This window comes from Chiloscyllium plagiosum, unplaced genomic scaffold (assembly GCF_037043375.1).
Source record: "Chiloscyllium plagiosum isolate Xiang-an unplaced genomic scaffold, Cpla_swu_hap1 HiC_scaffold_23, whole genome shotgun sequence".
Lineage (NCBI taxonomy): Eukaryota > Metazoa > Chordata > Chondrichthyes > Orectolobiformes > Hemiscylliidae > Chiloscyllium > Chiloscyllium plagiosum.
The window spans coordinates 2238821-2256308 of record NW_028270161.1 but is presented as its reverse complement, the minus strand read 5'-3'; the positions used below and the strand labels follow the sequence as shown (position 1 = coordinate 2256308).

The 17488-nt window shown below is 43.2% G+C and overlaps 1 protein-coding gene across 6 annotated transcripts in view; it reads left to right on the top strand.

Annotated features, from left to right (window-relative positions):
- The window catches only part of LOC122561883 (semaphorin-3D), a 356084-nt gene that overhangs the window by 251630 nt on the left and 86966 nt on the right, over window positions 1-17488 (top strand). For all 6 annotated transcript variants that reach the window (XM_087999320.1, XM_043714212.2, XM_087999319.1 and 3 more), the window contains exon 11: window positions 7976-8120. In XM_087999320.1, coding sequence (XP_087855446.1) covers window positions 7976-8120 — 145 coding nt within the window. The remainder of the gene's footprint in view (window positions 1-7975; window positions 8121-17488) is intronic.

Genomic DNA, 17488 nt, shown 5'->3' with positions numbered 1-17488 from the left:
TCTACTGTCAATCTGCCTTATCAAATTATGAAAGGATTTGACATAGTGAATAGTTAAAGCTTGTTTTGATTGGATGGTGGGTTATAAACAAGGTTTTCACCAGAACAATGAAAAGAATGTTGTTAAGGTTTTCTTAAACCACACAGTCACAGTAACATAAATAACCATTTACCAGGCTTGACTATTGGGTGGAAGCTACATTATTTCAGAACACAATTTGGGAAATATTTTGAAAGGAACAATATATAAAGTGATTAGTAAAATGTTGAGAAATGGATTATTGTGTGGTTAGACGGCTGGTGTCCGTTGTACTCACTGCAGATGCATCACAAATTTGAAAACTTCCATAAAATGTTGTCTTAGCCTTCTTCTTTCTGAGGAAAGCCATCCTAGTTTCTCCGATCTATCCTCAGAATTGAAGTGTCTCATTCACTTAAACCTCTTCTGCACTCTCCCAGTGCATTCACATTCTTTATTTAGTATGACCACCTTCAAATCTACATAATATATGAACTGAGTTCAAACTCACATCTCATACAAGTTTGACATAACCTCCCTTGCTCTTGTTCATTATGCCACTATTTTGAAGCCTAAATACTTTATCCATTATTGAAATTTTACTCTACCTGACCTATAACATTTAATGATTTATTGTACATTTACACCTGGGTCGCTCTGCTCCTACACACTTTATAGAATAGACTGCTTTGTTTTATACTGACTCTCTTTGATGTACCAATGTTCATCATCTCACAGTTCTCCACAATGAACTACATCTACCCACAATCATACCATTCCACCAATGGGTCAATGTCCTACTGAAGTTCTATACTGTCCTTACCACAGTTTCTAATTCTCCCAAAACATAGAATCATTGAGTTATACAGCACAGAAACAGACCCTTTAATCCAAGCACTCCATGCTGACCATAATCCCAAACTAAACTAGTCCTACCTGCCTGCTCCTGGCCCATATCCCTTCAGACATTTCTTATTCATATACTTACCCAAATATTTTTTAAACATTGTGACTGCACCACATCCACCACTACCTCAGGAATTTCATTCCACACACAAATCACCCTCCGTGTAAAAAAATTACCTCTCGTGTCTTATTTAAATCACTCTGCTCACCTTAAAAATGTGCCCCCAAGTATTGAAGTCGGCCATTCTAGGGAAAAGAAAACTACCATTATCTCTATCTAGATCCCTCATGATTTTATAAACTTCTACAGGTCGTCACTCAACCTCCTACGGTCCAATGATAAAAGTCCCAGCTCCCATCAACAAACTTTGAAACCGTCCCTTGTATACCAATTTATAGATGATTTTATGAAAAGCAAAGGTCCCAATACCAAGCCCTGAGGATCTACTAATGACCCCATGGTCAAAGCACTCCTAGGTAGCAGTGATTATAACATGATTGAATCTTACATTCATTTTTGGGGAAAGAAATGTGGCTGCAAAACTGGACATTTTTGTTTAAATAAGGGAAATTATGAAAGCACAAGGGCAGAGCTACCAAATGAATTAGTAAACTAGGTAAAAGGGTAGGTCAGTAGGTATACAGTGGCAAACATTTAAGGAAGTATTTAAGAATCCATAGAATTGACACATTCTGACAAGCATGTCCAATTTCAGAGGGAGAACCTGTCATCTGTAATTGTTGAAAAATGTTAAAGGTAAAATAAAAATTAAAAAAGCAAGCTATAATTGCTCAATGATGAGTGTCAGGCCAGTGACTGGACAGAAAATTAAAAACAACAAAGAATGCCTAAAAGTTTAATACAATACGATAAAGGGAAAATTAGTGTGTGAGAGGAAGGTAGCTAGAAACATAAATAATAGATAGTTAGTGTTTCGATTGATATTTAAAAAGAAAGAAGAGGTAGCAAAATGATTGTTGGCTCCACAAAAAGTGAGTCTGGGAATGAGTAATGGAGATTAAGGAAATGTCAGATTGAATCAAAATTTAATATCAGTATTCAGTGCAGAGGATACATAGAATGCCCCTGAAATAGCCATAAAATCAGGGAATAGGAGTTACAGAGAAACTCAAGAAAATTACAATCTCCAGGGACTTGATATGGAGTAAATTGTTGGAGCTATAATGCTGACAGTGCCCAGTGCCCAGTGCCCTACAAGATGATTAGGGGTTTAGAAAGGGTTGACCATGAGAACCTTTTTCCATGTATGGAGTCAGCTATTACGAGGGGGCATAGCTTTAAATTAAGGGGTGGTAGGTATAGGACAGATGTTAGGGGTAGATTCTTTACTCAGCGAGTCGTGAGTTCATGGAATGCCCTGCCAGTAGCAGTGGTGGACTCTCCCTCTTTATGGGCATTTAAGCGGGCATTGGATAGGCATATGGAGGATATTGGGCTAGTGTAGGTTAGGTGGGCTTGGATCGGCGCAACATCGAGGGCCAAAGGGCCTGTACTGCGCTGTATTCTTCTATGTTCTATGTTCTAGACTTCAATCCAGAGTCTGAAAGAAATGGCTAATTTGACAGTTGCTGAGTTGATTTTAATTTTCCAAAATTGCCTAATAGGGTAAGATTCTGTTAGATTGGAAAATGGCACATGTAACTCTTTCATTCAAAAAGGGAGCAGGCAAAAAGCCAAGAAACTACAGACCAAGTTACATCAATGTCTTTCAGAGGGAAATGTTAGAAGCTGTTATTAAAGATATTATAACAGGACACTTTGATGAGAACAAAGTAATCAGGCAGAGTGAGCAATGTTTTGTAAATAGGAAATCATGTTTAACTAATTAATTAGAGCTCTCTGAAGAAGTAATGTGTGCTGTGGATAAAGGGGAACCAGTAGACAATCAGAACTTGGATTTCCTGGAGGCAGTCGATAAGGTGCCACATCAAAGATAATTGCAGAAATAAAAAAGGTTGTGGTGCAGGGGTAACAAAATGATATGAATGAAAGACTGACTGGCTAATAGGAAACAGAGAGTTGGCATGACAGGGTTATTTTCTTGTTGTTAAGAAGTAAAGAGTGGTGTGCCACAGGGGTCCAATGCTGGGGCTAGGACTGTTTGCAATGTGTATAAATGATTTTGATGTACGGTTGCTAAACTTGTGAGAAACGTACATTGCAAAGAGAATGAAAGGAGGCTACAAAGGGAGATTACCGGGTTAACTGAGTGGGCAAAGATCAAGTAAATGGACTGTAATGTGGGAACATGTTTAATTGTCCATTTTGGCAGGAAGAATAAAAAGAAGCATATTCTCTAAATAGTGAAAAATCACAGAGCTTTGAGATGCAGAGGGATCTGGGTGTCTTCATGCATGAATCATAAAAGGCTACAATGTAGTCACAGCAAGTATTTAAGAGTAATAGAATTTTATCTTTTACTCCCAGAGGAATTGAATATAAAAATAAGGAGGCTATGCTTCAGTTATACAGGATGTAGACATGATCGTATCTTGAGTACTATATACTCTGTTGGTCACTCTATTTATGGAAGGATTTACTGTTAAATGCACTGGAACTGGCTCAGAGGCTTGCTAGATGAATAACTGGAGGATGTGGGTTGTGATATGAGCAAAGGTTGAAGAAGCTGCAATTGTATCTGCTAAAGTAGAAGATTATGAGGATTCTAGGCAATGTGGGTGTCCAAAAAATGGTTCTTCTTGTGAGACAATCTAGAATTTAGTTACTGTAGATAATGACTTTTCACCCTTTTAAAACAGAGATGAGAGTTATTTTTTTCACAGATGATCATGAGTCATTGGAACTTCATTTTTCATAAGATAGAAGCTGGGTCTTTGAATATGTTTATGACAGTTAGCTTCTGGATTATCAATGGGGTGAGGTTCCTGGAGTAAGCAGGACTGTGGAGTAATTCCATCAGCTATAACCTCATTGAATGTTAGAGCAAGCTGGAAAGACTGAGTGGCTCTCATATGTATCATTGCATAAAAGGAAAGAATATCACTCTGATGTATCATTGAATAAACTGATGTAGACATTCAAAAATAAGTGTTTAATGGGAAACGAAAATGCATTCATAATATTTGTACAAAGACAAATAAAAACTACAGTATTATACATCAGTGCTTCAGTAGAGTATACTTTTCCTATTCATTTTATGGTTGAAACTGTCAAAAATAAAGGTTTTTATTTTGTTAAGATTATCATGAAACTTTGTGAAGCAAGAGTATTTATATCATCAATTGGTGTGTTTATTTTCTATACCATATATCACTTTGATAAGTTTAGAGAATTACCTTAAATTTGGTTTTCCGGAATTGTTTCCGACATGTTGCACATTGGAGGGTTTATGTTTAAGATTCTGTATTCAAGAGGATTTTGTATATTGCCTTGTATCCTCTGGGTATCCAGCCCACACAATGAGATGAAAGTCTCTGTTTCTTTTAACCATCTGTTGAAGTTTAGGATAAATTCCACATCTCAACGTTGATAATCACATAATCAGGTCTCTCACTCACCACTGCTATCGTGATGCTAAACAGAGCGATGGGAAAATCTCACATTGGTGCGCTAATAGGTGCTCTGTTGAGGTTGAGGATGATGTTGGTTTAGGGAGCAGAGCAAAGGGAGCTTTGCTGTACAACTTAACTACAATATACCCGAGGAGTTTTTGCTGATAACATGAAACACACAAAGTGGAAAGAATGCTCAAATCTTCTAGCAGATCTTCTTTGGATGAATTTTATAAGAATGTTTTCAATAATTAATTTGCTTTGTAATTTTTGAGTGTGAAATATTGATATCTGGTGTCATCCCAATTAAAGTGGTGCTCTGCAAAGATTTATAAATGAATAGTTGACACAAATCTCCAGTCGAGTCCATGTCTATCACTTCTGCAATGATCACTTCTTCAAAGTTTGTGAGAAGATTTGTAGCTCGGGTGATCATTGTTGTGGTTCTGTTCGCCGAGCTGGGAATTTGCCTGCAGATGTTTCGTCCCCTGTCTAGGTGACATCCTCAGTGCTTGGGAGCCTCCTGTGAAGCGCTTCTGTGATGTTTCCTCCAGCATTTGTAGTGGTTTGAATCTGCCGCTTCCGGTTGTCAGTTACAGCTGTCCATTGCAGTGGTCGGTATATTGGGTCCAGGTCGATGTGCTTATTGATTGAATTTTTGGATTGAATCCACAGATTCAATCAATAAACACATCGACCTGGACCCAATATACCGACCACTGCAGCGGACAGCTGTAACTGACAACCGGAAGCGGCAGATTCAAACCACTACAAATGCCGGAGGAAACACCACAGAAGCGCTTCACAGGAGGCTCCCAAGCACTGAGGATGTCACCTAGACAGGGGACGAAACGTCTGCAACACAAATTCCCAGTTTGGCGAACAGAACCACAACAATGATCACTTCTGTCCTCTATAAGACATTTATTTAACATTGTCACAACATCAAGACACTCTTAACTATTTTACAGACAATGAGGTACTTTTTAAAAAATAAACTCAACCCCCTGTTATAATAAGGAAATATACAGCACCAAACTGCTCAGGACAATCCCTCCAAAAGCAACAATATGATAACGACCAGAAAAATCTTTTTTTTTTAGGGTTAAGAGTCAGGTTATCATGGAGAGATCCCATACTGTTATAGAACATAGAAGAATACAGCGCAGTACAGGCCCTTGGGCCCTCGATGTTGCGCCGATCCAAGCCCACCTAAACTACACTAACCCACTATCCTCCATATACCTATCCAATGCCCTCTTAAATGCCCATAAAGAGGGAGAGTCCACCACTGTTACTGGCAGGGCATTCCATGAACTAACGACTCGCTGAGTGAAGAACCTACCCCTAACATCAGTCCTATATCTACCCCCCCTTAATTTAAAGCTATGCCCCCTTGTAATACCCGACTCAATACGCGGGAAAAGGTTCATACTGTCGACCCTATCTAACCCCCTAATCATCTTGTACACCTCAATCAAGTCACCCCTAAACCTTCTTTTCTCTAGTGAAAACAGCCCCAAGTGCCTCAGTCTTTCCTCATACGATTTTCCTTCCATACCAGGCAACATCCTGGTAAACCTCCTCTGCACCCGTTCCAATGCCTCCACATCCTTCCTATAGTATGGCGACCAAAACTGCACACAATATTCCAGATGCGGCCGTACCAGAGTCTTATACAACTGCATCATGACCTCAGGACTCCGGAACTCAATTCCTCTACCAATAAAAGCCAGTACGCCATATGCCTTCCTCACCGCACTATTTACCTGGGTGGCAACTTTCAGAGATCTGTGTACATGGACACCAAGATCCCTCTGCTCATCCACACTACCAAGTATCCGACCATTAGCCCAGTACCCCATCTTTTTGTTATTCTTCCCAAAGTGAATCACCTCGCACTTAGCTACATTGAATTCCATCTGCCACCTTTCTGCCCAGCTCTGCAGCTTCTCTATATCCTGCTGTAACCTGCTACATGCTTCCTCACTGTCAACAACTCCTCCGACTTTCGTATCATCCGCAAACTTGCTCACCCAACCTTCTAACCCCTCTTCCAGGTCATTTATAAAAATGACAAACAACAATGGTCCCAAAACAGATCCTTGCGGAACACCGCTAGTGACGGCACTCCATGAAGAAACTTTGCCATCAACTACTACCCTCTGTCTTCTTCCATCCAGCCAATTCCTAATCCAAACCTCCAACTCACCCTCAATGCCATATCTCCGTATTTTCTGCAGTAGCCTACCATGGGGAACCTTATCAAACGCCTTACTAAAATCCATATATACCACATCTACCGCTTTCCCCTCATCAACCTCCTTCGTCACCTTTTCAAAGAATTCAATAAGGTTTGTGAGGCACGACTTGCCCTTCACAAAACCATGCTGACTATCCTTGATCACATTATTCCTATCCAGATGTGCATAAATCCTATTCTTTGAACTTGTGTTATGGCATCATGGTCTTCCACTTGAGAGTCTTAGCAAAGCCTTGGCTTAACATCCCCTTTGGTAGTACACTGGAGTATCAGCAGAGATTTCCTTTGTACTCACACTCCAGAGTGAGAATTGAACCTGCACTGCTTGTGGTCGGTAGTATGAATGCAACCAACTGAGCCACAGCTGACAGTGCCATAAAGCTGCTTCCAAAAATAAATCTCAGTCTCCCCGTGCTGAACTGGCTCCCAAAGTATTCATTTAGAATTGGATCAGGCAGCTTTTCGATGCTCGATTATCCTGCTAAAGCAAGTGAATTTGGTTAGACAGTACAATCCCTTACACTGGCTGTGGAATCACAGTGTCAGACTAATTGGCAACTGACTGGAACCTGTGCAGCTCCTATTCACAGAGTTTGATCCCCTTCTCAATACCCATTGATGTAGATGGTACCCATTGCCATACTTATACAGAGCAAGCACTCTACTCACAGACACACCATTTCAAACACCAAACTAACGTCTCCCCGTCATTCTTTAACACAATAGGGGAGGCAATGGGCTAGTGATATTAATGAATGATTATTAATCCAACGACCTAAGTAATGTTCTGCTGACCTGGTTCAAATCCTGCTGTAGAAGATGATGGAATTTGAATTCAGTAAAAATCATGAATTAAGACGATAATGATGACCGTGAAACTGTTGTCAGTTGTCAGATGAAAACCTGTCTGTATCACCAATGTGCTTCAGGGAAAGAACCTGCTGTTCTCATCTGATCTGACCCACACTGCACACCAGACCCACAGCAATTTGGGTGACTGTTGAGTGTCTTCTGGGAAGTTAGGAATGGGCAAGAAATGCTGGCCAAGCCAGTGACACCCACATCCCGTGTTTAAATAAAAGTGAGCTTTTAACGTCTATTTGACATGAACCTTGTTTTCACAACACAGTACCAAGGAACCGCTAAAAATGGCATGTCTGACATTACGTATCGAACAATTTTTTTTATTGACCAAACTAACAACGTAAAACCACACATCACCAATTTAAATGTGTCTTGTTTTATTTTACTCAGTTCGATCTTTAAAGGCTCTGCAGTCTGTGTGTACAGCATGGCTGACATTCGTGCTGCGTTTAATGGACCATACGCTCACAAGGAAGGACCTGACCATCGCTGGGTGGAGTATGATGGAAGGATCCCTTACCCACGACCTGGGACAGTGAGTACAGTTTGGAAGCAGTGTTCTGTTTATTTGCAGTGTTAAGGATTGGGTTTGTCACTGTCAGCAGTGACTTCACTGAGGAGTGAGTTAGTCTCTTGCTGCTCAAAGCAGTGTGGGAACTGCTGTTTTAACCAATCCCTGTAGGACCATGAGAGGTGAGATAAACTGCACCATCTGCAGTGAATGTATATGTAGAAATAAATCATTTTATTGTTTATTTTCAAGAGGCTTTCTCATAGAATCATCGAGTCTGCACCAGCCTATCTACAGTCATGTTATTAACCTATTTCGAGAAGAGCAATTTTTCACTGTCATTATGGAAAAATAACAATGGGAAGGTAATTTATCTGAATTAATTTCTTTGCTTCAATGTCAGATTTGTCCATTTTATTCATTCAGGGCTTGTGGGCATTGCTGGCTGGGCTAACATTTACTCCTGTTCCTAACTACCTCTTGAGAAAGTGATAGTGAACTGTGTTCCAAACTGCAGTTGACTGAGTCACAATGCCATCACTGAGTCCAATTAACACAAAGCCACTGGTTGGGGTGGGGATAGGGTGGGGATAGGGTGGCATAGCTGATAATGCCAGGACAAGTGGTCAGGTAAGTTGGCACCACTGAGATATTCAGCCCCTTCCCTCGACATCAGCAATGAAGTCTGGGACATGAAAGTCCTTGGGGAATCTTCCTGAACTGCCACAAATGAGGGCCCTTAATTGGTCAGTTAACATCACATGAGATCCTCCCCATACCACTGGCCTGTCCGGTGGGTTCCCCCAATCCGCTGAAAGTCACCACTCCCCACTCCTTGCCTCCAACCTCCCTCCCTGAAAGCCCCCCTCACCCAATCTGTAAAAATCTCCTTTCTTCCCATTGCAGTCCTTCATGGTAGCACAGCCCTGGCTCCTCGGTTCCTGGGAGCTGGCAGCCTCTGATTGACGGGCACTTTCTGACAGGGGCACAGCTCAGTGTCAGTGCCCAGACAAGTCAAGCTGTTAAGTGGCTGAGTGGAATTTGATCTGGCAGGTTTTCCCACTGGTAGAGACTCAGGTTAGACACCCTGTAAACACTTGGCCACACACTGAGAGTGTGCAGCGGTGAATCACAGCCCACACTGCTGTGGGTTTCTCCTCTAATTAATACAGGTCCACCAATCGCCCACCGAGGATCATAGTTCCAGCTCATTCTGCACTGCAGCAAGCACCAACTGAGCTGGTAAATTCAAAAGCTGATCAGCAACATTGTGCACTTTTAGAGCAATATACCCTGCCATTAAGAAGTGGAATAAATGATTGTAAATATTGGAAGTCTCCTCAAAATGAGTTTAATTGTTACAGCAATGTATTGATGCTGATTAATTAATATTAATTTATTAATCTTTCCTCTGCTTTTTTTCATTCTTTCTTTATTACTGTCTGGTCTCTCTTTCAAAATTATAGCAGGCTGAATGTAGGGTGGAGACATTTAATTTTTGTGCCATTATAAAGACAGTTTCCATCACATTGTCTTCCGTAAAGTGCAGAAGACTGGCTGTGGGTCAATTTTGAAGGAACCAGCACACTTTTGATAGACAGATTTTATTTGGGACGAATCTTGAGTGAATACGTTGGTATTTAGCTTGCTTTATGAGGGCAGGAATTATTGCAGATCTGTTACATAAGACATGTTTTAATCTGTCTTGAAAATTTGATGTGCTTTGGTAAGATTTCCTGAATTCAAGAGTCTCTGCAAATGTTTATTGACATTCTTTAAAGTTGTTTCATTTTGAAAAATGTCAGATTGGAAATGAGATTCTCTCCCACTGTCGTGAAAATAATGTGTCAAAGTTATTTTTCCCGGAACAGCAGTACTCGATCTGTGAAGAATTTATGTAATGTTTGATATTAATGCATCAGCTGTTACACCAGTGAATAATCGGGGACATATTTTACCTCTCTGTTATACTGATGGTTTTCTTTAACCACTCTTAAGGGAATTGTAAAACGTGTTCAATTTGTGGCTGATAGTTTTATAATTAGAAATTAATGAATCTACAGTTTAACAGGGTTGGACAAATATCTTGGGAAAGGGCATACCTGACTACACCTGCAGTTAATAACACAACGCAACATTCACACTTCCAGGACACTTCCTTTCCTCCTGGCTTTTGAGCAAATGCTTGATTTCTTCCAAAGGACCATCAGCACTTGATGTATTTGACTAGTCAGCCATTTCCTTTCCCTCTCTCTACATGTTACAAAGTGAATCCAATAATTGACAGTAAACCTTTTGGTTGGGTTTCCTTTAATAAAATTCATTATCCCCAGGATATTCTATAAACTATTCTACTGTCATGATGGTTTAGTAGTTTGCCGCACCTACCTCTACACCGCTGAAGCCAGGCGCCAACTCGCAGACACCCCCTCCTACTGCCCCCTTGACCATGACCTCACCTCCCATCACCAAACCATCATCTCCCAGACCATCCACAACCTCATCACCTCAGAGAAACTCTCATCCACAGCCTCCAACTTCGTAGTCCGGGAACTCCACACTGCCTGATTCTACCTCCTACCCAAAATTCACTAACCTGACTTCCCCGGTCAACCCATTGTCTCAGCCTGCTCCTGCCCCACCGAAAGTATCTCTGCGTACCTTGACACTGCCCTGTTCCCCTTGGTCCAGGAACTCCCCACCTACATTCAGGTTACCACCCATGCCCTTCACCTCCTGCACGATTTTCATTTCCCTGGCCCCCAATGCCTCATCTTCACCATGGACATCCCGTCCCTGTACACAGCTACCCACCATGCAAAGGCCTGCAAGACCTCCGTTTCTTCCTCTCCCATCGGTCTGACCAGCACCCTTCCACTGAAACTCTCATTCATATGGCTGAACTGGTCCTCACCCTCAATAATTTCTCCTTTGAATCCTCCCACTTCCTTCAGACCAAAGGGGTTGCCATGGAAACACACATGGGCTCCAGCCAATCCTATCTCTTCATTGGCTACATGGAGCAGTCCATCTTCCAACACCGGCACCATTCCCCACTTTTTCCCCTGCTACATTGATGACTATATCGGCAACGCCTCATGCTCCCATGAGGAGGTTGAACAGTTCATCAACTTTACCAACACCTTCCACCCCGATCTTAAGTTCATCTCAGACACCTCCCTCCCCTTCCTGTACCTCTCCATCTCCATTAACGGTGACCAACTCAACACGGACATCTACTACAAATCCACCAACTCCCGCAGCTAACTGGACTGTCACCTCTCACCCTGCCTCCTGTAAAAACACTATCGCTTATTCCCAATTCCTCTGCCTCCACCGCATCTGCTCCCAGGACGACCAATCCCACTCCAGAACATCCCAGATGCCCTCCTTCTTCAAAGACCACAATTTCTCCTCCCTCAAGGTTGGCGATGCCCTCCAGTGTATCTCCTCCTCTTCCCACATCTCCGCCCTTGTACCCCACCCCTCCAACTGCAACAAGAATACAACACCCCTGCTCCTCACCTTCCACCCCACGAATCTCTGCATACATCGCATCATCCTCTGTCATTTCCGCCACCTACAAACAGACCCCACCATTTGGGATATATTTCCCTCCCCGCCCCTATCCGCATTCCATAAAGACCGTTCCCTCCGCAACTCCCTCGTCAGGTCCACGCCCCGCACCATCCCACCCTCCCCTCCTGGCACCGTCCCCTACCACCGCAGGAATTGCAAAGCCTGCGCCTCCACCTCCTCCCACACGTCCATCCAAGGCCCCACAGGAGCCTTCCACATCCAACAAAGATTTAACTGCATTTCCACACGTCATTTACTGTATCCTTTGCTCCCGGTGTGGTCTTCTCTACATTGGTGAGACAGGATGCCTATTGTAGAACGTTTCAGAGAAAATCTCCAGGACACATGCATGAAACAACCCCACCGCCCCGTGGCAGAACACTTCAACTCCCCTTCCCACTCCGGCAAAGACATGCAGGTGCTGGGCCTCCTCCATTGCCAAACTCTAGCCATTCGACACCTGGAGGAAGAATACTTCATCTTTCACCTTGGGACCCTCCAACCACATGGGATCAATCGATTTAACCAGTTTCCCCATTTCCCCCACCCCCATCTTATCCTGGATCCAACCTTTCAACTGAGCACTGCCCTCTTGACCTGCCCTACCTGTCCATCTTCCTTCCCACCTATCTGCTCCACCCTCCTCTCCAACCTATCACCATTACCCCCACCTCTATCTACCTATTGCATTCTCAGCTTACTACCCCACCAAAACCACCCCCTTCCCATTTGTCTCTCAGCCCCCTTGGCCCATAAGCCTTATTCCTGATGAAGAACTTATGCTCGAAACATCTATTCTCCTGCTCCTCGGATGCTGCCTGACTGGCTGTGCTTTTCCAGCACCACGCTCTTGACTCTGATCTCCAGCATCTGCTGTCCTCACTTTCTCCCAGTCTCTTTTAAATGCCTATGCCAGATGTAATTGTGATAGTAACAGTCTGAAATGATACTGGGTCACATAAAATTAAAAGGTACAGTCGTTATAGCCCACCCAGACCAGGGGGCTGTTTTCTCATTAGAGAGAGACGACTGTAGCAGGTTTAACCTAAGGATCACCATGCCTTAGGGGAGGGGAGAGTTGATATGGAGAGTTCTTCCTGGTAACCTCAGTAAGTGGGTGTGGGAATTGAACCCATACTGTTGGTCTCGCTCCACATCAGAAACCAGCCATCCATCTGTATCATGCAGAGAGTTCTGAGAAAGATGGTTTTCATGATATGTAGTTTGGGTTCTTATGAGATACAAAACAACCTGACTGCAGCTTTTAGATAGAAATGTGACTTAACCAAGAGAGCATGCAGGACTCTCTTCTGTGAACAGTAGGGGTTGCTGGATAATTCTGTCCTTGTCTCAGTCATGTCCTCAGAAGGCTGTGGAGGCCAAGTCTCTGGATACTTTCAAGAAAGAGTTGGATTGAGCTCTTAAGGATAGTGGAATCAAGGGTTATGGGGATAAGGCAGGAACAGGATACTGATTGAGGATGATCAGCTATGATCATAATGAATGGTGGTGATGGCTCGAAGGGCAGAATGGCCTACTCCTGCACCTATTGTCTATTGTCTCAGAGTGAAGGGAGACAATCATGAATCACTGCAAGATGTAAACAACATTGGGCTATTAAAAATCTCAAGCCTCAACATAGCAGCTAACTACCTCTATTACTATGTTCTCCCTTGGTGCATCACTTCACAGGTTGATTATAATTACCTCCACCTGAAATTCTAACACTCACCTTCTTTCTAAAAGAGAAAGTAAATGATCATGATATCTGCAAAATCAGTTTGTAGTCAAGAGGTGGAGTTTACATCAAATAAAAGTATCATTGCCATCAATGCTTCTAATATCAGCAGTGCCAAAACCTCTGCAGCGTTTTAATTATTTACTTCATAACCAGAGTGTCTGGAACTGAACAAAGGAGGAAATGAACTGTGTAACTGGGCTGAGAGCGAATTCTCAGTAAAAGTGGGCAGAGGTCTCGCTCTGATTCTGTTTCTGACATTTTTCTCGTCAGTTTTTCTCTCTGGTAGTTATTGGTTTGTTGCCTCCTGTTCCTTGGTCCTAGCTGCCCTCAGGTACCGTCTCTAAGTGACTGTTGTGGCCTTGGTCAGTGAATGGCAGCAGGCTGTGGGAGCTCTCACAGTATCACAGCCAAGCACCTGTTTGTTCCCAATGGGTCTTGGCCCAGGCTGATAATGAGAGGGAATTCAACTTGTTCTTTCCTCTTCCTCACTTGGTTTAATGAGAGCAGCTCCATCTCCTCCTCACTGAGATCAGATATCTCACACCAGTTCACAGTTACAACCTCCTCAAGTTCCTCAGTATGCACTTGCTCGAAACATGTTTTTTTCTGATGCTAGCTAGTTCTTTTCATAAAATGGTTGCAGCACGAAAGTCCATTTGGCCAGTCCAACAAAATGTTGTCCCTCCAGCTCCTACTGAACATCACGTGGAGTGACTCAAATTGGCTGAAGACTGGTATCTGTGACGCTGGGGACCACAGGAAGAGGCCGAGATGGATCATCCACTCAGCACTTATGATTGAAGATGGCTGAGAATGCTTCAGCCTTATCCCTCCCCCTGATGTGTTGGGATCTTCCATCATTGAGGATGGGGATATTTGTGGAACCTCCTGCCCCAGTTAGATGTTTAATTGTCCATCACCATTCACAAGTGGATGAGGCAGGACTGCAAGAGTTTCGATCTGATCCATCAGCTGAGGGGTCACTTACCTCTGTCTATCAGTTGCTGCATTTGTTGTTTGGCATTCAAGTAGTACTTTTTGGTAGCTTCACCAGGTTGGCACCTCATTTTCAGATATGCCCAATGCTGCTCCTGGTATATCCTCCCACACTCTCCATTGAACCAACGTTGATGGTAATGATTGAGTGGGGGAATATGCTGAGTCATGAAGTTATTGATTGTGCTTGAGTACAGTTCTGCTGCTGTTGATGGACCACAACACCTCAGGGTGCACCAGACTGGAGTTGTTAGATCTGTTTGAAGCCTGTCCCATTTAGCATGGTGACGAATTGATTTCATTTATTATTGTCACATATACCGAGATACAGTGAAAAGTATTGTTTTGTGTGCTAATGAGATAAATCATACCTTACATAAGTACATCCGGGTAACAGAACAGAGTGCAGAATGTAGTGTTACAGCTATAGAGAAGGATCAGAGAGAGATCAACTCTAATATATGAGAGATCTGTTCATAAATCTGATAACAGTGGGGAAGAGCTGTTCTCGAATCTTTTGGTACGTTTTTTCAAACTTTTATATCTTCTGCCCGATGGAAGTGGGTGGTAAAGGGTATAACTGGGATAGGAGAGGTCTTTGATTATGTTGGCTGCCTTCCCGAGGCAGTGGGAAGTGTACATGGAGTCAATGTGTGGAAGGCTGTTTTTGTGATGGACTGGGCTGTGTTCATGACTCTCTGAAATTTCTTGTGGTCTTGGGCAGAGCAGTTACATACCAAGCTGTGATGCAACAGATAGAATGCTTTCTATGGTACATCTATACAAATAGGTAAGAGTCATTGTGGACATGCTGAATTTCCTTAGCCTCCTGAGGAAGCAGAGATGTTGTTGTGTTGTCTTGACCATCACGTCAATGTGGGTCGGCCAGGACAGATTGTGGGTGATGATCATTCCCAGGAACCTGACCCTCTCGACCATCTCCCCCTCAGCCCCACTGATACAGACAGGGGCGTGGCCTCCACTCCACTTCCTGCTCCTTCATTTTGCTGACTTTGAGGGAGAGATTGTTGTCTTTTTACCATGCCACTAAGGATTGCTACACAATACAACGGAGAATATTTTCAATGTGAAGGCAGGACTTCATCTCCACAAGGACTTTGCGGTGGTCACATCCTGACCAAGCCGACAGATTGGTAAGGTTGAGGTCAGCCATGTTTTTCCCTCTTGTTGGTTTCCTCACCACCTGCCACAGACCCAGTCTAACAACTATGTCCTTTAGGACTGGACCAGTTCAATCAGTAATGCTGCTGCTGAGCCACTCTTGGTGGTGGGCAGTGAAAGTCCCCACTCACGTACATTTGGTGCCCTTATCACCCTTAGTGTTTCCTCCAAGTGTTGTTCAACATGGAGTAGTACTTTTTCATCAGCTGAGGAAGAATGGTATGTGGTAATCAGCAGGAGGGTGCCTTGCTCATGTTTAACCTGAAGCCATAAGACCTCATGGGGTCCAGAGTCAATGTTGAAGACTCCCAAGGCAACTCCCTTCCAACTCTATCCCACTGTGCCACTACCTCTGCAGGGTCTGTCCTGCCGGTGGGACAGGACATATCCAAGGATGGTGATGGTGGGGTCTGGGACATTGTCGGTAAGGTATGATTTTGCGAGTATGACTATGTCAGGCTGTTCTTGACTAGTTTATGAGACAGCTTTCCCAATTTTGGCACTAGCCCCCAGATGTTAGTGAGGAGAAATTTGCAGGGTTGATGGGGTTGGAGTACCTAGGTTCTAGTGTCTAGTTTGTTAACTTTTCTAAGGCTTTTTAGAAGTTTGTTGCAAATGAGTGGTTTGCTCAGCCATTTCAGAGGGCAGTTAAATGCCATTGCTGTGTGTCTAGAGTTACATGTAGGCAAGATATTAGGAACCCAGAACCATTACTGGTTTTGAGCTGCCTTCCTGAAGTTCATGTCTTATTTAATGCATTCACAGGATGAAGGAATTGCTGGTTAGGCCAACATTTATTGCCCATCCCTAACTGCAAAGAGTCAACCACGTTGCTATTGGTCTGGAGTCACATGTAGGCCAGACCAGGTAAGCTTGGAAATTTCCTTCCCATTAGTGGACATTAGTGAACCAAATAGGTTTTTCTGACAGTCAACGATGGATTCATGGTCATCATTAGTCTCTTAATGCCAAATTTTGTTTACTGACTTTAAATTCCACCATGTGCCGTAGAGGGATTTGAACCGTGATCCCCAGAACATTGTCTAGATCTCTGGATGAACAGTCCAGCAATAATAACATTAGGCCATCGCATCTTCATTGGCACAAATTATAGAGGTTTACAAAATTATGAGGGGCATGGATAGGATAAATAGACAAAGTCTTTTCCCTGGGGTCAGGGAGTCCAGAACTAGAGGGCATAGGTTTAGGGTGAGAGGGGAAAGATATAAAAGAGACCTAAGGGGCAACTTATTCACGCAGAGGGTGGTACGTGTATGGAATGAGCTGCCAGAGGAAGTGGTGGAGGCTGGTACAATTACAACATTTAAGAGGCATTTGGATGGGTATATGAAGAGGAAGGATTTGGAGGGGTATGGGCCGGGTGCTGGCAGGTGGGACTAGATTGGGTTGGGATATTTGGTCGGCATGGACGGGTTGGATCGAAGGGTCTGCTCCATGCTGTACATTTCTATGACTCTATGACTCTGTAACCGATTGTATAGTGCTGGGAGGTAGGGGAGGAGAATTTTCGGCTTTTGATTTGGCAAGAGTGAAAGAATGGCAATTTGGGGCAAGTCAGGATGGTTGTCACTTGGAGGGAAACTTGCGGGGTGCTATTTCTGTACGTTTGCTGGCCTTGTTCTTCTAGATATTGATGGTTGGAAGTTTTGAAGATGCTGCGCAAGGAGATTTGTCAAGTTGTTGCTGTACATCTTGTAGGTGGTACACAATGCTGTGACTGAACATCAGCTCCCAAAGGAGTGTATGTTGAATGTAGTGAATGCGGTGCCAAACATTTTTCTCCTGGATGGTGTCAAGCTTCTTGAGTGTTGTTGGGGCTTCACTCATCTAGGCAATTGGGGAGTATTCCATCACTCTCCTGACTTGTGCCTTG